The 20,651-nt window shown below is 45.0% G+C and overlaps 1 protein-coding gene across 1 annotated transcript in view; it reads right to left on the reverse strand.

The window, feature by feature from the left end:
• PPP1CB (protein phosphatase 1 catalytic subunit beta) overlaps positions 1-20,651 on the reverse strand; it is a 261,084-nt gene that overhangs the window by 13,517 nt on the left and 226,916 nt on the right. Inside the window, exon 7 of the mRNA XM_069236214.1 lies at positions 17,891-18,025. Coding sequence (XP_069092315.1) covers positions 17,891-18,025 — 135 coding nt within the window. The remainder of the gene's footprint in view (positions 1-17,890; positions 18,026-20,651) is intronic.

Below are 20,651 nucleotides of genomic sequence, written 5' to 3' on the forward strand. Positions count from 1 at the left end.
AGGTGTGCTCCCCACCCTACAAGCATCTGTTGTGATCACGTATTGAGGCACAGGGTCTTGGAATGGCCGCCCTTGGTTTAAATTTATAGGATTCCACCATTGAAGCAAGGAGTGTGTTTTGCGGTCTATCAACACTAGATCTTGAAGTTGACCCTGTGCTTGTGTCCATTGTGTTGCTAGGCACTGTTGTAAGGGCCGCATGCGTAATCTTGCGTTTGGGACAATGGCTATGCAAAAAGACATCATGCCTAGAAGTTTCATCACAAACCTCACTTGATAGTGTTGGTTTAGGTGCATGTTTAGTATTACATTTTGGAATGCTTGTACTCTTTGTGGACTTGGAGTGGCAATCCCCTTTTGTGTGTTGATTGTTGCTCCTAAGTATTGTTGTATTTGACACGGTTGTAGATGTGATTTTTGGTAGTTTATAGAGAACCCTAGCTTGTGAAGGCTTTCTATGACGTATTTTGTGTGTTGAAAACACTGTTGCTGAGTTCTGGTTTTTATTAACCAATCGTCTAAATAAGGGAATACGTGCATGTGCTGCCTCCTGATATGAGCAGCTACTACCGCAAGGCATTTTGTGAATACTCTTGGTGCTGTTGTTATCCCGAACGGTAACACTTTGAATTGGTAATGCACGCCTTGGATTACAAACCTCAAGTATTTCCTGTGGGAAGGATGTATGGGTATGTGGAAGTAAGCATCCTTGAGATCTAATGTTGACATGTAGTCCTGTTGTTTGAGCAAGGGAATCACATCTTGAAGTGTCACCATGTGAAAGTGATCTGATTTGATGTAAAGATTTAGTGTTCGGAGGTCTAATATGGGTCTCAGTGTTTTGTCCTTTTTTGGAATTAGGAAATACAGGGAGTAAACACCTGTTCCTTTTTGATGATTGGGTACTAGTTCTATTGCTTCTTTTTGTAACAACGCTTGGACTTCTAGTTGTAACAGATCTAAGTGCTATTTGGACATGTTGTGTGCTCTTGGATGCACATTTGGTGGTATTTGTAAGAATTCTATGCAATAACCATGTTGGATAATGGCTAGGGCCCACGAGTCTGTAGTTATGTGTTTCCAATTTTGGTAATAATCTGAGTCTCCCCCCCACTGGAGTTGTGTGTTGGGGGTTTGTGACGTTGGAGTCACTGTTTAGTTTGTGGGGTTTTTGGGCTTTGGAATTTCCCTCTTGTTTTAGGGAACTGTCCACCCCTATAATGTCCCCGGAAGCCTCCTCTTTGGTATTGGCCCTGGTATGTGGGTCTGGCCTGTGAGGTAGAAGGCTCTGTGCTTTGGGCCCAAAACCCCCCTCTAAAGTGTGGCTTCCTAAAAGTGCCTCTGCTCTGTGGGGAGTAGAGCGCGCCCATGGCTTTGGCCGTGTCAGTGTCTTTCTTTAGTTTGTCTATTGCTGTATCCACCTCCGGCCCAAACAATTGTTGTCCGTTGAAAGGCATATTCAGCACAGCCTGCTGGATCTCTGGCTTAAATCTGGAGGTACGTAGCTACGCGTGTCTCCGAATGGTGACCGCCGTGTTTACTGTTCTGGCCGCCGTGTCTGCTGAGTCCATAGCCGACCTTATTTGATTGTTGGAGATGGTTTGGCCCTCCTCTACAACCTGTTGGGCACGCTTCTGGAACTCTTTGGGAAGGTGTTCAATGAAATGTTGCATTTCGTCCCAATGTGCCCTGTCGTATCTTGCCAATAGAGCCTGCGAATTGGCAATTCGCCATTGATTGGCTGCCTGTGCTGCCACCCTTTTGCATCGAATTTCCGACTTTTTGTCGGGTGGTGGTGCGTCCCCAGAAGTTTGTGAGTTTGCCTTTTTCCGGGCTGCTCCCACTACCACTGAATCAGGAGTCCGCTGTTGCGTAATGTATACAGGGTCCGTAGGGGGAGGTTTATATTTCTTTTCCACCCTAGGTGTGATGGCTCTACTCTTGACTGGGTCTTGAAACACCTATTTGGCATGTTTTAACATGCCTGGTAACATTGGCAAACTTTGGTATTGGTTATGTGTTGATGACAGGGTATTGAACAAGAAGCCATCTTCTATAGGTTCTGAATGCAATGCTACGTTATGAAAAGTAGCTGCCCTGGAAACCACCTGCATGTAAGCAGTACTGTCTTCCGGTGGTGATGGCCTTGCCGGGTAGCAATCCGGACTATTATCAGAGACTGGTGCATCGTACAGATCCCATGCATCTGGGTCATCTTGGCTCATCCCTGTGTGCGTTGGTGACTGCACCATTGGGGGTGTTGCTATTGGGGACAGATGTGGTGAGGCCGGTGGCTATGGCTTGGAGAAAACTGTGGTGGTGTTTTTTCTTTAGCCACTTTTGCTTTTGGCTGCATTTCCGCCTCATGGAATGCGAGCTTCCGCTTCATCTTAATTGGGGGAAGTGTACTTATTTTCCCAGTGTCTTTCTGTATATGGAGCCTCCTCTGGGTATGGTCTGGCTCTCCCATCCCCAGTTCTTGTTCAAACCTGTGGCCTTGTAATTGTGAGGAAAGGCCCTGTTCGTCCGTATAGGAGCTTTGTTTCGGCTCCGAGGCTGGGTGTTTCGGCACCGAAACCTTTTCAGTAGTCTTTTTCGGCTCCGAAGAAACCTTTTTGGCTTTCGGGTACCGATTTCTCGGTGCCGGATCTGGTCGGAGCCGGTATCTCTACCGGAGTCGGATGTCTTCGGCTGCTGTGAAGCCTTTTTCGGTGCCGATGCTTGGTCACCGTGCTTTCGGGTAAAGCCATGGCCTGTCGGCGGTGGCGTCCCCTGGGCCATTATGATTTTCGAGTGAGTTTTTGCCAGGGCTGGTTTACTCACGGTTTGTTGCCTCGTCGGCTGCTCACTCTCGGGCTCGTCCGAGTCTGGAATGGAGAATGTCTCCTCTTCTTCGACGTCGGGGTGTCCGGCCGGTGTCGACGCCATTTGAAGTCTTCGAGCTCTCCGGTCCCGCAGAGTCTTCTTCGACCGAAATGCCCGACAGGGCTCGCACGTATCCTCTGTGTTCGGGGGACAAACACAAATTACAGACCAAATGTTGGTCTGTATAAGGATACTTAGTGTGGCATTTGGGGCAGAAGCGGAATGGGGTCTGTTCCATGAGACTTGAAGACGCACGCGGTCAGGCCGACCAGGCCCCGCCGAGGAGTGGAAGCCCCGAAGGGCTGCCGGAGCTCTTCTTTTCTTCGGTGTCGATGTGCTATCACTAACCCGATACCGAGCGCAAACAATACCGTCTAATTTTCCGTTTGTTAATTAACTTTTCCGAACCGAAACACGGAGCGAAGAGGAACATGTCCGAACCTGATGGCGGAAAAAAAACTATCTAAGATGCAGTCGATGCCCATGCGCAATGGAGCCGAAAGGGAGGAGTCCCTCGGTCTCGTGACTCGAAAAGACTTCTTTGAAGAAAAACAACTTGTAACACTCAGAGCCCAACACTAGATGGCAGGATAATGCACAGCATGTGAATCTGCAGCTACACATGCCATCGAACATTTAAATATTATATATATATATATACACACACACACACACATATATACATATAACTGAATATAGCTTAACAAAAAAAATAATCGCAAGCACATTCATTCCCTAGCTAGAGGAGATGAGGAAACTAAAGCGAGAGAAGGGTTTAAAAAAAAAAATTATATATATATATATAATCTATAGAACCTCACCTAATGGAGTGTCTGCTCTGGAGTCTGACTAGACACTGGAGCTGTTGAACAAGTTATTTACCTTTGTGGTGGGACACATTACCTACAGGCTCCTCATGTATTGAATGTCAGTCAGGTGCTAGACAATCTAGAAAATTGAAATGGCTATTCTGAGATGCGTTGTTTTGACTTATACTCAGTTACAGAATCTACTCTGAATGTGCCCGCACAGATCCCGATAAGGCACCACCCCAGCACAACAATGACATCAGTTACTTTTTCTGGGCTTTTCCAGAAGTGGAGCTCCTCCCTTTGGAATATATCCTCTCAGTGTTTTTCCTTGCAGTGATTGTTACAGTGTCTCCTGGGTTTGAACATGTTAGTCCTATTGCAGATGTTTCTCTCTTACCGGTTTGGTCTCCGGTCTAGAGTCTAACATTATAAAATTAGGTAAGAAGTGTGGCCCAGTGCATCCAAAGGCCATTGAGGAGTTGGAGGCAAAGTTCTTCTTGGTGTGGGCTTTACAAGAAAGCTGGCCACTGACCAGGACAATTCCTCCAGGGATGAAAACAACAGACATCACAAAGGGGATTCTTGGCTCCTGCTCGAAGGGTAGACCTTCCAGTCTGCTTTGTTACCAGACTCCGGTCTTGAGGTAGTCTTTAGAGCATGTTTTGGTAGGGATGCAACCAGTGCTGGTTTCAGGCCTGGCGCCCTTGCTCCATTACCAGAATTTATAGATCTGGCCTGACCCCACACTTCTTGTGGCTTTCACCCTGGTTATGCTCAGAATGTTCTGCTACACTCTGGCTCAATCGGGAGCACCTTCTGGCCAGGCCTTTGGGGACCCCAACAAGCTTCTGCTGGCTGCTCCATTCCCTGCACTTGTCAACCACTTTTAACCTTTTCCTAATGTCTTGGAAACAGCTAAACCTAGTCCTCCACCAAAGGCCTCGTCGGGTGCTGTAGGGCAACTGGTGTAGACTTTGGATTATTTACAAACACAAAAAAAAGGCCAATTTTTCTAAATTGAAAGCCATTTTGGTCCAATCCGGAATTAAACTGCAGCAGTTCATAGCAGGCTTTAGAGGTTTTTTGGCACTGATTCAGACCGTGTACAGATGTCCATCATAGTTTACCATGATTACAGCAGTGAGGCAGGCAATCTTCTCCCTCTTACTGGCATATATTTTGATAACTATCTGGCCCTGCAAAATACTGGTGGTCTCCCCTGAGCTGGTTTTGGAGTGTCCCTTGGGCCTACCATGGAGGACTATGAAGTTGCCTCAGTGAATACAATTCCTCCATTAAAAATGATACAGTATAATCATCAAAGAGGATAATTCATTTTTTCAATTTGACCAGATTGTGGTTCAGCATTTAAAAATACATTGGTCCCAGGTGAAGCAAAAAGATCTCAGCTAGTGCAAACTCTGTTAATGCGGAAAATATTGTAGCTAGATCAAGGTTAAAAAAAAAAAAAAAACAAAAAAAAAGTATGGCTGGCTAGTTTTCTAAAGGGCACTAGACAAAGTGCAATGAAATATTAAAGCTAGATCCCCAAAGTATAGCTGACTGGCATTCCAAAATACACTGAACATAAAGTGCTAGTGCATTTTGCTCGTTCAGTGATGGGCCCAACAGCAGCTGTCACGAAGAACAAATTACTTACCTTCGGTAATGCTTTTACTGGTGGATACAGTAGCTACCTGTGGATTCCTCACCTTATGAATTCTCACAATGCGCTAGTATTCAACTGAAATTTTCTTCCAAGCTCCCCATGTTTACGAGGACGTCATAACTGCACGGCTCCGCTTGCAACTCCAGCTGACATCATTGTGGCAATAAGAAGTCCTTGCCAGCGTGCTGACATCAGTTTCACCATTTTTTACGTGCCTTCAAGGCAAACAGGTGAATACCGACCTCACAAGAATATATACCAATCCAAATACAAATATAAACCACAATATCTTTATATAAAAACACCCAAAAGAAACCAACAAAAAAACATATACATTTATAATAAAGGAAGTCTCGGGTATGACCAGACAGGCAAAGGGGAGGCAGGCGGGACTGTGAGGAATCCACAGGTAACTACTGTATCCACCAGAAAAAGCGTTACCGAAGGTAAGTAACTTGTTCTTCTGATGGATACAACAACCTGTGGATTCCTTACCTTATAAATAGAATCCCAAAGCAGTCCTGCACTCGGAGGTGGGTACCTGACTGGTCAAATGAAGAAATCCTGCAAAACAGAACGTGCAAAATGGCCATCCCTCCGAACTTCTGAGTCTAAGCAATAATGCTTCGTGAAAGTGTGGAGGGAAGCCCAAGTTGCGGCCTTACAAATTTCAACAACTGGGACACCTCTAGCCAATGCTGAAGTGGCAGACGTAGCCCTGGTGGAATGGGCCTTTATACCTTCAGGAGGAACCTTCTTTGCTAGCGAATAACAAATCTTTTTGCAAAGAATGACCCACCAAGAAAGAGTTCTATAGTGGAAGGCTCTGCCCTTCATCTTGCTGACATTTCCAACAAAATTTTGACCATCAACTCTAAAATCTGTTTTCCTCTCGATGTAGAAACTCAGAGCCCTTCTTGGATCCAAGCGTTGAAGTCTTTTCTCCTCCTTCGACGGATGGGGAGGAGGGTAAAAGGACGAGAGTGTTATAGACTGATCCATATGAAAGGGAGTGACCACTTTAGGAAGAAAAGCGACCCTGGTTCTCAGCACCACCTTGTCAGCATGAAAGGTTGTAGAAGGAGGTTTCACACTAAGAGCCTGAAGCTCACTCACACATCTAGCTGACGTGATAGCTGATAGGAAAACTGTTTTTAAAACAAAGTCTCAACGGGCAAGAATGCATAGGCTCAAACGGTGAACCCATCAAAAAAGTCCGAATCAAATTCAAATACCACTGAGGTATGACAAACGTAGTGGGAGGAAACTTGTTAGTTAGTGAAGTTTTTAAGGCACCTAATAACTATAGGGGACTTAAACAAGGAAGGCTGATCAAGAAGGCAAAGAAAGGCAGACAGCGCTGACAAATAACCCTTCACAGTCGCAACTGCACAACCCTTCTGTGCCAAGCAAAGGGAAAAAGGCAAAATATCAGACAAATGGACCTTTAAGGGATCAATTTGCCTCTCCACGCCAAGTAACAAATTTTGCCCATCCGTTGGCATAGACAGTCTTGGTGGAGTGTCGCCTGGGTGAGAACATCCACCGCTTCGGGAGGGAGAGAAAATAACTCAGATTGCCACGTTCAATCTCCAGGCATGTAGGTGCAGGCTCTGGTGGTGGGGGTGTAGAACCTGCCCCTGCGAGAGGAGGTCTACCCTGTAAGGGAGATGGAGCGGTAAGCACAGTGAAAGTTGGAGAAGGTCTGTGTACCACACCCTTCTTGGTCAATCTGGGGCTATTAAAATGACTTGAGCCCGATCTTGACGAATCTTCCTCAGAACTCGAGGAATCAAAGGTATTGGGAGGGGTGTAGAAGAACGCGTAATGCAACTGGTCGCACCAAGACATCTGAAACGCGTCCCCCAATGCCCCCTGCACCGGATACTGGCGTCTGCAGAACGACGGGCAGTGTTCGTTCTCCTGAGTGGCAAACCGGTTTATCTGGAGAAATCCCCACAGCCGGAAGATATGAAGAACCAGGTCTGGATGGAGACGCCACTCGTGATTGGCCGAGAAATGCCGACTGAGACCGTCGGCACATATGTTGAGAACTCCGGTCAGATGGTTTGCTACCTTGCAAATCCGATGGTCCTGTGCCCCGGACCAGAGCCTCAGAGCCTCTCTGCAGAGAAGGTATGACCCAACTCCTTCCTGCTTGTTGATGTGCCACATCGCAATAGTGTTGTCCGTCAAGACCTAAACTGACAGACTGCGAAGGGACGGAGGAAGGCCTTGAGAACCAGACGTATTGCCCGTAATTCTAACAGATTGATGTGAAACATCTGTTCCACTGGAGACCAATGACCTTTGATCTCCAAGTCCCCTGGATGAGCTCCCCACCCTAGAGTGGAAATATCCGTTATGACCTTGGCCACCGGAGGTGGGAGACAAAACCGCCTTCCTTGGGAAAGGTTGCTGTCCTTAGCCCACCATTGTAGATCCACTGCAGCGTCTCTGGAGATAGTTATCGACTCCTCGAGATCCCCTTTGTGTTGAAACCACTGCTTGTGGAGGCAACACTGGAGAGCAGTCATGTGCCAATGTGCATGAGTGACCAACAGAATGCAGGAAGCCAACAGACCGAGCAGAGGTAAGACCTCGAGGACCGGAACAGCCACTCCCTTTTGAAACATTGGAATCAACGTCTGAATGTCCTGAATCCTCTGAGGAGGGTAGGCCCGATTCAATGTTGTGTCCAGTACTGCCCCTATGAACAGGAGGTGCAGAGAGGGCTCCAGCTTAGATTTGGGCACATTTACCGTAAAGCCATGGTTGAGCAACTGGTTTGTCACGTGCAAGGGATGCAGCATGTGCTCTGGGGACCCAGCTTTGAACAGCCAATCGTCCAGATATAGATTTTCCCATCCTTCTGAGGTCCGCTGCAACCACTACCATCACCTTCATAAAGACTCGAGGTTCAGAAGTAAGACCAAAAGGAAGGACTGCAAACTGGTAGTGCTGCGACTCTACCACAAACCGGAGATACTTCCTTTGCGAATTCAGAATAGGAATATGAAAATAAGTATCGTGCAAGTCGACAGACACCATCCAGTCTTCCTAGTTCAACGTAAGAAGCACCTGTGCTAGGATCATGATTTTGAACTTCTGTTGTTTGAGGAACCAATTCTAAATCCTCAGATCCAGGATAGGCCTCTAATGACCCTTCTCCTGCCCTGAAACCAACTCCATGGCACCCTTTAACAAAAGGACCTGCACCTCCTGTTGAAGCAACAGGAGATGATCTTCCTTGCAAAACAAATGACAGGGAAGGATGGGAGGGGGGAAAACTCCCGAAAAGGAAGGGCAAAACCTTTCCACACAATATTCAGCATCCAAGAGTGATGTGATTAACTCCCACTCGTGGAGAAAATGAAATAGCCTTCCCCTTACGGGAGAAGTATGATGCAATATGGAGAGAAAACTAGGGCTGCTTTCCTTGAAGGGTTCCCCCAGAGGAAGATGAGACGGGAGGCTGCTGAGTGGCTCCTCGTGTTTTAACATTCCCCCACCCTCTAAAAAGACCTATAGAGAGGGTTGGCAGGCTGCTGCACGCTGGAATGTGGCCTTCCACGAAAAGAGGACCACAGCCTAAACCCCTGAACCACCGAAAAGATCTAAAGGGTGTGGACGCTGAAACCTGGAGTCCCCAAGGACTTTGCAGTAGCCCTGCTGTATTTAAAACGCTCCAAAGCCGAGACGGTTTTGGACCTAAACAGCTTCTCGCCATCAAACGGAAGGTCCAACAGAGTTGTCTGAACATCCATGGAGATGCCAGAAGACCTGAGCTACGCATCCCTCCTGATCGCCACTGAAGTGCCCATTGCCCTGACAACAGAATCTGCTGTATCCAAACCAGACTGAATAACCTGCTTGGCCACCGCTGACTGTCCAACAGGAGTTCAAACAGCCCCTGTACATCCTGAGGCAAGCTTGGCACAGCAGCTCTTGGCGTGCCCATCAGGGCTTGAATATACCTCCCCAGCACACACAGCATTGACAGACTTCAAGGCCATACTGCACGAGGAGAAGCCCTTCTTTGCTGTTTGCTCCAATCGCTTAGACTATCTGATGGAGTAGCAGGGAACAAACCAGGTGCAGACCGGGCAGAACAAAAGGCTTGCACCACCAAGCTCTCAGGTGCTGGATGCTGAGACAGAAACTGCAGATCCCCTGGAGCAACTCTGTACCTCCTAGCCACAGCCCTGGAAACCACTGAAGTCGTGACAGGCTTCATACAAATGTCTAGAATGGGCTGAGTAAGGGCATCATTAAAAGAAAGGAGGGGCTCAGAAGACGTAGCGAAGGATGCAACACCTCAGTCAGAATTTCTGTCTTCGCCTCCGATGATGGTAAAGGAAGGTCCACCAACTCAGCAGCCTTTCTTATCACGCTGTGGTAATGCTGCCTCCGCTGTGAGCTCACCAGAGGATGAAAAAATCCCACTCAGGGGATGTATCCAGGCCACTTGCGGAGTCCAGGCCCTGAAATGAACCCATAGGCTCAGGAATCTCCCCTTCTTACAACACCTGTTGCCGATAATCCTGCTCCTCCAAGAGCCTCAAGGCCCTCATTCTCGACCTCAGTCTGGCCTCCAAATGCAGCGGACAGAGAATTAGCCGATGGTGCAGTCGGCATCATCATCCAGGGTGCTGACGTCATCTGCGCTGAACCAGCACCTTCACCTGGATAGAAGGGTAGAAACAGGGCCGGTTTCTACAATGCTGGTGAACCCAGCGTGACAGCTAATGGACCTGTGGGACCAGCCGGTGCACCAGCAGGGGCCACAGCTCTGTTGAAAATGCTAAACATAGCACTGAGGAACGCTGATCGATCCGCACCTGGAGTCGGGAAGGCAGGAAACCTCTGCTCCTCATGAGGCACTTGAACAGATTGCAAAACCTGCACACCCGACTCCTGACCATGAGTGGACACAAGAGAAAAGTGAGCCAGAGAGCTCGCGGGGGACTCCAAGATCTCTATCAACATCAGCACCGAGAAGCCTGTGGGCTCTGAGGCGTCACCGTTGGACTGATCTCCCATGCTGTACGGAGCCATCTCTGAGGGGACCGAGACCGATACCTGGAAGAATGGCGCCGAGAATCATTCCGGCGCCAATTGTTATGCGACCGAGGACTTATGCGAAGATGAACCGCGATAGTCCTTATACCTTCGATGAGCCCTATGCTCCTTCTTAGCTTTTGCCAAGCAGAGCTTAGTCTCTCTCTCTCCTTGAAGTCCTTCGGGTTCATCCGCTGGCAGGACACGCACCCCTCCATGTCGTGGTCCGAGCTCAGGCACCACAAGCAGTTCTCATGAGGATCCATAACTGACTTGCGACCCACGCACTCATAACAAGTCTTAAAGCCCGATTTTTTCAGTGGTGATATTGTAACAAAAACAAATCCTTGAAACAGAAACTGTTCAAGAGCTAGGAAAAAACAGTTAGCGTTGAAGGCGTGGAAAAAAGGGAACGGATGTCAGCACACCAGCGAGGACTTATTGCCACAATGACGTCAGATGGAGTCGCGTGCGGACCCATGCAATTATGACGTCCTAGTCGCTGTGGGGAGCTAGGCAGAAAATTTCCATTGAATGCTGGCGCATTGGGAAAATTCATAAGGTGAGGAATCCACAGGTAGTTGTATCCATCAGAAACATGGTTTTAGAGTGTATTAGGCGTAAAATGCTGGTACATTTGCCTGGCCTCCAGCAATGAGCCCATCAGCAGCCGCCGAAAAGAACAAGTTTTCAGCATACCTTGACATTGGGAATACCACAAGAGAAAATTACTTTTGATAATCATCTCGCTTAATGATGTGCCCTGCACAGATTACCAATTACATAACTTTTAGCATTCCATAGTTCTGTTTCTTCTAATTTTTTCAATTACGTTATAAACGTGCTTTGGTGCTGTTCACTGGATGTTGGAATCGTGCTGGGGTAGTTTGTTCAAACAATAAATCAGAATTCAGTATGCAAACCCCACGAAGGGCACAGTTTCCTATAAGCTTTACTGGATACCAAGCAAAGGATGGGAAGATTCAGTAGCCACCGCTTTATAAGCGTCGTCTATCTACGTACAACATTTCTATGCGCTTCTGCTCTTTGTTTCCATGCTGCATAGATATAGGATGAGACAACCAGCACAATGTCTGTCGTCCAATCTCATACACAAAGCCTCAGCCTCACACTTTCTGACCTTGAACTTTAGGAAAAGGGGGCACAGCAGAAGGAAGTGGGATAATGTTTCTCAACCACCCAAAGAACACAGATAATGATCTGTCCCCTCATCAGAATTTAAAGACCACTTTTTGGTTACTAAATCCACCGGCAATGTTCCCACTCCAAAATTTAGGTAAAGGTATCTTCTTTTATACTGGGTAGATATCATCAATGAAAACAGGAGCCCGCTCTTGATTATGTGACAAATAGTGTTTTAACAAGGGGCCTGGTTGGTTATACTTCACTTGATTACTATGATCCCAGTATGCCTTCTTAGCCACATCAAGACTGTCCTTTGTGATTGTTTCAGGGCGAAGCCAGAATACTTTTAGGCCAATATTGACCAAGAACTTTGGCAGATGGGTGAACCATGGTAACTTGTGGCGATGTAACTTCATAATGTCTATTAATGTGGATCAATATGATGCAAGTTCCGCCTTATACCATATATGAAACCAATATTTCAAGGTGTCAATGCGGTGTAATCCTCGTTTTTCAAATACATAGTTCTATTCTAGCGGCATCCATTGGTGTTCCACATCCCAGGTGAAGTAACGGTCTTATGAAGTTATTTTCAGTGATTTGTACTGCCTGAGTCTTCTTATGTCTCCAAATCTCAACCCCCAACTGAGTGATTACCACAGGATTTTGTGAATCTCAGCAGCACTCCAGCTTGCTGAGCCAGGACACTGTTGTTTTTGGAAATCTGCGGGATCCACCAGATTTTGCCATCCACACGAGTAACCAGAAAGTCATATGTAGATACCTGGTCCAGAGATAGATTATGGACCTTGAAAGTGGCTTGCAGTTTCTGCTCTTGATTGAGGACCATATATTTTGTTTTGCTGGTGCTGATGGTCAATATTCTGGCGGTGCAAAAAAGACTCAAAACCTTCCAGCAAACGGTGCACCGATATCTCTATTCTAGCCAACAACTCCACATTGTCAGCAAAAGCCACTAGGGTATACATTAATTGCTTAACTTAGGCACGTTGAGAGAGATCTTTCAAGATGTTTACATCAACATTTATATAATAGTTAAAGAGGGTCGATGCTAAGACCCATCCTTGTTTTACTCCTTGCTGAATTGGGATTTCTGGTGTATTCGCCTCTAGTGCTGTATCTGACCCTACCGGTGTTACCGGGGTGCAAGTGGCTTAGTAGCTTCAGGATCTTTTCTGGGACTCTCATCTGTCTTAAGATTTGCCAGAATGTGGGGCGAGACACACTGTCAAATGCTGTTTGGAGATCAACAAATACAAGATAAAGCAAAGCCTTTTTTTGTTTTAAACAGGTGTATTTTGAACAGATTAAATTCAGTTTGAATACTTTGTCTACTGCCTCTTTCTTCCAGCCACTTGTCCAAGCGGGATAGCAACAGTTTTCCAACTATTTTGCCCATACCATTGAGCAGTAAAATCGGACAATAATTGGATACAAGGTCCCTGGAGCCTTTTTTGCTTAGAGTCACAATTATTGATTTTCTCCATGATGAAGGACTATCTTCTTGAGGCCAGATGTTATTTTAGGAGCAAGAAAAGATTGGTAAGCATAATGGTAGATGGTTGCGATAAACGTTTGAAGAAAGTTTATCCGGACCGGCTGCCTTGTAAGGTTTATGAGCCAAGATCATTTGGGCAACTTTCTTTTCACTAAATTCTTGCAGTTGCTTTGGAATCAAAGGAATACCAGGAATTATGGTAACTATTGTAGTTGATGCATGGTCTGAGATATGCTGTTTTGCAAATTCATACTCATTATTAGTTTTAAATCTGGTTCCCCGCTACAACCGTCTGATGGAGGTGCCTCAATTGGGTTGGGGTTCCCCCGTACGTCATATGTTAGACTCGTAGGTCATTTGCCCCATGCAGCAAGGTGTCGTTGTCTCTCTTGTTGTGAGGGTACCCTAGTAGTTTCATAGGCACATTATTTTAGCCAAAGGCCTGCAGCCTGTGCCCTTTAGCCTAATTGCAATTCATTTTATTAATTTTTATTTTCTGAGCATAAGCTCTTCTGCGGTGGTGTTTTATTTTTCTTTATCTTGTATACTTTTAGCACAGAAACGGTTTTCATTCTTTGTACTCTGACATTCTCATTCTGTGCTCTGCTCAAGGCCTTCTCCAATATGTTACCAGGACAAAGTGGACCACCACAGTTTCTGCCACTTCATGGAAACATGCGTGTTTTATGAAGGACAGTTTTCCTAGAACATTAGTTGTTTTATCATGAAACATCTCTGTGCCCCCCATATGTTAGGAGAGTTATAGCCAGAAGTTTGCCACCACATGCTGTCGCTTTATTGCAGCTGTCTGCTGAGACTGGATGTCTTTCTCTGGCTACATGAGAACGGACTCTCAGCAGACTAACAATCTTCTTTCCTACTACCAAATTCAGGCATGGGGGATGGTGTCTTCCTAGGGATTCTAAAGGGTGGATTAGGGCCAACACTGCTGTGCTCTTATATAGTAATTTAGTGGCGTAGGTAGGAATTCCAACAACCAGCATTCTGATACTATGGTGGGACTTAATGTTTCACTTTCTTTGTCACCGCCTTATGTTTTATCATCCTAATCATTGCAGTACATGCCATTTTATCTAGAACAATTGATTCAAAAAAGTATTTTGAACCAATCCTTGCTTTGAATAAAACTGGGAGATAAGGATTTAATATGTTCCACCATGATTTCTCTTGAGAAGTCAGAATGTCATGTGCATGACTACCACAAATCACCACTTCCAGGCACTGGTGAGATACTGCCAGCTGGCCGAAAGGGTTAAACCGACAGTTGTCACAAGGTGTGGAATTGGACTAAGTTACCCACAACCTGGTGGTGCTGCTAACTGAATCCAGCAGTCTCATAGGTATAAAGAGCCTACACATCAGTCTGGTACAGAGTGGCAAAGTGATCTATCCAGAGTTGTGGGCTAATGTTCATTTCCAAGTTCTTTGGAGGACCTTTGCAGCCCAATCGGAATAATTCCCAGAATTTCTTTGGATTTCGTGAGGATCCTGCATACGAGAGATCTTGCCAGAGCTTGTACCAATGATGCTACTTTTTATACTTCAATAGCCCTTTATACAGCTTCCTGCTATCAAGGAATAGCTGTTCCAGACAGTCGGTTGGTTTCAGACAGACCGTTCTTTAGAGCTAGCAACAACTTTTTAAAAAAAAAAAATTAAATTATTTCATACATTCATCGAACCAGTCCTGATTCTCAACGGAAGGATGTTCAGGGGCAGTATAGATCTTTTTCTTTCATTCCACTCTGATCTGTACCAGCAGCTCCTTGAACTTTTGTAGCTGCTGAGCTCCCTCATTTACCGGAAGGGTTAAGATTGTGGTTTGTAATGCTGTCCATTTGTGACTGGTAGTGTAGCTGCCTATCTGTTTTGGCATGCCCCTTGGTAGACCTAGCTTTTTGGCAAAAAGGAGGTATTGGGGCTAGAAGATCACACCCCACTCTAAAAATTACATCAGCCTCTCTCCCCCAAAAAACCTTTTTTAACTTGCTTTCAAGGGACGTACACCCTCTGGAGGTTTGGGCATTTCTTTCACTTTACCATCGATTCCTTCCCTTTGTGCTTTTCTCAAGGCTGCGGTAAGATAAGTTGCCGGCAAAAGTAGTACGCTTTGTCTCCAATGTTCACAGAAACATTCACACTCTTACGTAGGGATCCTTTCTTGGAACATCAGCTGTTTTATTATAAAAACACTACTTTGACCCATGTGAGTTCGAGGGAGATTCCAACCAGATGACCACGACTGTATGCGGAGTGCTTCACTGCAGCTGCATGTGTAGACTACAGGCCTCTTGCTCAGGGATGTCGTCTTCCCAGGGGAACCTGAAGAGCAGAATTATAGCTTAACATGCTGTCCTCTAACAGTCTTGGTAGGAACTATTCTTAAAAACCGTAGTGACAACATGGTAGCGTTATTTTTGTGTTTTACACTCCTTGTCACAATTTTAATCCTGTCATGCTTCATTGTCCTAGTTATTGCAATTTACACTTTATTATCTAAGATGCAGATACAAAACCCTTATTGAACTATACTCTGCCTCGGATTGTCCTTGCATATGTGAGACTAATGTAACTGAGAGAAACGAATGAGATCTGAGGGATCACGATTTTCCTGAGGAGACATTTGTGTCACGCGCCCGGTTGCCCAGTCATCCCTGCTCTTGGGTGGAGATGAGGCACTGGCTAGTTAGCCGGAACAAAACCCGGATTAGGCCGGATTATAGAGGCTGCTGCATCATATTCAGAGGACCCTGGTGTAAATCTATTATGCAGTGAAAATCAGAGATTGGGGAAAACTGGTGTCTAAGTCAGGGAGCCTATATATGAAGTGTAGGAAAGTGATTGTTTGGGGTGGGCAGGTGTACAGCTCAAAGGATAAGGCCACCACCTACTAGATGTCACACATCTAATACAATAAACTTGTGCTCAATTCCTAGTAATGAGATTCCAAACTGGCAGGCTTTAATCAAAGGCAAAGTGTAATGTATTTCCACAAGAGCATATACAGAAGAGTCACACAACAATAAAATTACACCACAGTATTATTTTAATCAAGGAAACATTTGAACAAAAATGACAATAAAAATCTGATGGGGGAAACCAGTTTCATGAATATTTAAAGATTTAAGAGACAACTGTACCAAAAAGCACAGATCAGATTGAAAGTTTGGAAGTCAAACAGTTAGTAAACCTGTCGAAAACCCAATGCAGAAAGTGACTCACTTGAAAAAATAAAAATAATAATCAACTCTGATTGGGCCACTGCTGAAATTGTAGCTGCTGCCCAGAATTTGTCGTTTTTTTTCCAGAGGTGATGGAAGCCTTGAACGGGATGAAGCTGAAATTAAATCAGACACCATGGAAGTGCTGATTAGATACTTTTTCCTGTGGGACCCCTTAAAGCTATGGAGGAAAGGTTTTCAAAGTTTGCATACTTTCTCTTGTTGGCCAGACAACCACAGGAGTACACTCACAGGTCAGACAGGAGCCAACAGCAAAGTAGTTCAGGTACAGCTGTACTGGACAGCTGGGCATTTTCAGGAGAAAGCCTCTCAGTTTGTTGTGTCACAGGAGGTCAACAAACTGACCCTTGGTGCAGCCCCACAGGGCTCCTCTCAGGTCACAGAGCAGGTCCAGTCTTCTTTTAAAGGCCCAGTAACTTTTTCCAAGGAAGGTTACTGGGGATGCAACGTTTTATCCTGGCACCAGCTGGTGTGTGCGGGTGGCTCATTGACACAGCCTAAGAATTATGGTAAAAGTTGCCAGGGCAACCCTACTCACTTTTTCAGCAGTTCCTTTTGCCCTACTGCAAACTATTCCACTGTGTCCTTCATTCTCAAAATCAAAGATGGGAAGCCCTTCTCCCTTTGAATAGAGCCTGTGTGAACACACAGGTGTGGCCATGGTAATGAACAATCTGCGATCCTCTGTGGTTACACTAAACCTGCTACAGGAAGCAGCTTTCCGCCCACTTGGTTTGCTGGCAGCCTGACTCAGGGGGGGGGGGGGGGAGGGGGGGGGGGAACCTTCTTAATCATTCACAGTTTATGTACATAATTTCCTGCAAACCTTACAGTCTTTGGACTTTTGAGGAGAGGCAGTAAATGCGCTCCTTGTGAGGAGACTCAACATGCATCGTTCTCCACTGGAGATGCACTCCCCAAAGGGAAAGGAAATGAAAATCCAGCAATAGATTACAAGATCAATATTCAGAAGAAGCTGCAGTAGAGCTCCGGTGAGTTTGTTTTTCATACAGAGTGCAGTTAAACAAAATAAAACAAAAATCTAAGGTATGGTGGCCTTTGTGGGGAGGTGAGGACAGTGGCGTTTAGGGTGCTGACAAGCTGATGTTTTATTCTGTCACTTTGAGCTTATTTGGTTCTAAAGTGGCAGAAAGTATCTGTCACTCTACTTGACAACTTGCTTCAGTAACTCTTTAGCCAGTCAAATGCTTAAGACTGGCTGCAGCTAGATGTGCACCAATTTAACGTGGAAGATAAATGTGATAACATTCCATAATAACAAGGTTTTACTATCATAAGGGTAACCCGAAAGCTCTTTTAAAGGTTTATCAGCCGAACCACAGACAACATTAAGACAATGACCAGCCAGTCTCATCTGGATAGCCTAACTTGGACTTGTCTTGTGAAGCCAAAGAGCCATGAAGCAGCTAAAGCACAGAGTACTTAATGAATGATAACAGTGGATGAGTGCATAGTAAGAATTCTGCACACTATTAACAAACAAATGCAAAGAAAAGTACAATTTTAGGCTAGTCATGACTAAAATGTATCATACCTGAAAGGAACACATCAGGGTTTCATCCACACTCATCATGCCTCCAGCATTATCAAACTCTCCGCAGTAATTTGGAGCTGAAAATAGGGTGACCAGCTGTCGTTTTGCAAAAAATTCATAGCCATCTTCAACCACCTGTAAACGAAAAGGAAACAGATAATTCCAATCAAGTATCACCTCTACATCACAGTTAGATTGCAGGGAAGTATTTAGATGTCAGAGTTCGCTGCAATAACGTGGGCTTTCTTCGCTGATTCCGGGTGGTAATGTTCTAAGTAATGTGACAGATTATGAAAATAGTTTGTGTTTGGCACAAATGTTTATCAAATTAGCATGTGGAATTACCACCATCAACAATCCTGCAGAAATCTTTAGTTCAGAACCGATAACTTATTTCCTGGGGTGAAAGTGTATTCCAACGACAAGATATTTTTTCTAGCCTTTGCCAAACCTCAAATGAGCCAATTCATCTCCAAGTCAGGCACTCCGAAATAGATTGTTAAATGCATACCAACTTATTAAGTGGAGGACAAGCTCGCTCTACCTGTGCTTCCTAGAACGCAATCAATGTACTAAAAGGGGCTAACTAAGGCATTCTCAGGTGATATTCCTTTGGCAGACATCTGTAAAACTGCCACTTAGTTGACTCCTCACATTCACAAACCACTAGACTAGTATGGACATTAAAGCCTGTCTACAGGCTTTAGTTGGCCAAACTGTTTAAAAACATTGCTTCAAACATGTGCATCATCTGCTCACTAGTGTGCATCTACAGTCAGACAGGTTACGAATAGGAAATGTTACTTACCTGGTAACCATGTGTTTGTAGCGTTTACTGTTTTAGATTTACAGGTACCCATTCTCCTCCCCAAAAGCTAGCAGTGATCAAATTTTTTTCTCTCTTTTCAACGCACATTTTACAATGTAGAGTAAACTTTTCTTCGCCGCTACACTCCACTTAAAACTACTCACGCGGAGCAGAAAACCTGAGGGGGAAGCCTTTGTCCTGCACTATGGACTAAGGGGGGATTCAAAACTGGTCTTGCGGCTCTAATCTTCTTTGATGAAATACAAACTGCAAATGTCAAGGCTCAACACTAAATGGCAGAAGTATGCAGAGTAGTGTGTGTGTGTGAGTGTAGTATATATATATATGAAAAATGTCACTTACCCAGTGTACATCTGTTCGTGGCATGGGACGCTGCAGATTCACATGCTTTGCACATCCCGCCATCTAGTGTTGGGCTCGGAGTGTTACAAGTTGTTTTTCTTCGAAGAAGTCTTTTTCGAGTCACGAGATCGAGGGACTCCTCCCCTTTCGGCTCCATTGCGCATGGGCGTCGACTCCATCTTAGATTGTTTTCCCCGCAGAGGGTGAGGTAGGAGTTGTGTATTATGGTAATAGTGCCCATGCAATGGAGTAAGTATGTATGTACATAATGTGGTTTAAAGTGATATATTTACAAATTTACAAATGTTCAAGATCAACTTCAAACGGCTACAGACTCCCGGGGAGGCGGGCGGGCGCATGTGAGTCTGCAGCGTCCCATGCCACGAACAGATGTACACTGGGTAAGTGACATTTTCCGTTCGATGGCATGTGTAGCTGCAGATACACATGCTTTGCATAGACTAGTAAGCAGTTATCTCCCCAAAAGCGGTGGTTCAGACTGTAGGAGTTGAAGTTGTTTGGAACAAAGTCCGTAATACTGCTTGCCCTACTGTGGCTTGTGTGGTTAACACGTCCACGCAGTAGTGTTTGGTAAACGTATGAGGCGTAGACCATGTGGCTGCCTTACATATTTCAGTCATTGGAATGTTTCCTAGAAAGGCCATAGTAGCACCTTTATTTCTAGTTGAGTGTGCCTTTGGTGTTATAGGCAGTTCTCTTTTTGCTTTGAGATAACAGGTTTGAATGCATTTAACTATCCATCTAGCAATGCCTTGTTTGGATATTGGGTTTCCTGTATGAGGTTTTTGGAAAGCAACAAACAATTGTTTGGTTTTTCGAATTTGTTTTGTTCTGTCAATGTAGTACATTAACACTCTTTTGATGTCTAATGTATGTAGTGCTCTTTCAGCTACAGAATCTGGCTCTGGAAAGAACACTGGTAGTTCCACTGTTTGATTCAAGTGGAACGGTGATATGACTTTTGGTAAGAACTTAGGATTTGTTCGTAAAACTACTTTATGCTTGTGTATTTGAATAAAGGGTTCTTGTATGGTAAATGCTTGTATCTCACTTACTCTTCTTAGAGATGTGATGGCAATTAGAAATGCTACTTTCCATGTTAAGTATTGCTTCTCATATGAGTGCATGGGTTCAAACGGTGGACCCATGAGCCGTGTTAAGACAATGTTAAGGTTCCACGAAGGAACTGGTGGCGTCCTTGGTGGGATAATTCTTTTCAGACCCTCCATAAAAGCCTTTATGACTGGGATCCTAAATAGTGATGTTGAATGCGTAATTTGCAGATAAACTGAAATAGCGGTGAGATGAATTTTAATAGATGAAAAAGCTAGCTTTGACTTTTGTAAGTGCAGTAGGTAGCGGACGATGTCTTTAGCAGATGCGTGTAAGGGTTGTATTTGTTTATTATGGCAGTAATAAACAAATCTATTGCAATTATTTGCATAGCAATGTCTTGTGGTTGGTTTCCTAGCTTCTTTTATGACCTCCATACATTCTTGTGTGAGGTCCAGATGTCCGAATTCTAAGACTTCAGGAGCCAAATTGCTAGATTCAGCGATGCTGGATTTG

Source organism: Pleurodeles waltl, chromosome 5, assembly GCF_031143425.1.
Source record: "Pleurodeles waltl isolate 20211129_DDA chromosome 5, aPleWal1.hap1.20221129, whole genome shotgun sequence".
Lineage (NCBI taxonomy): Eukaryota > Metazoa > Chordata > Amphibia > Caudata > Salamandridae > Pleurodeles > Pleurodeles waltl.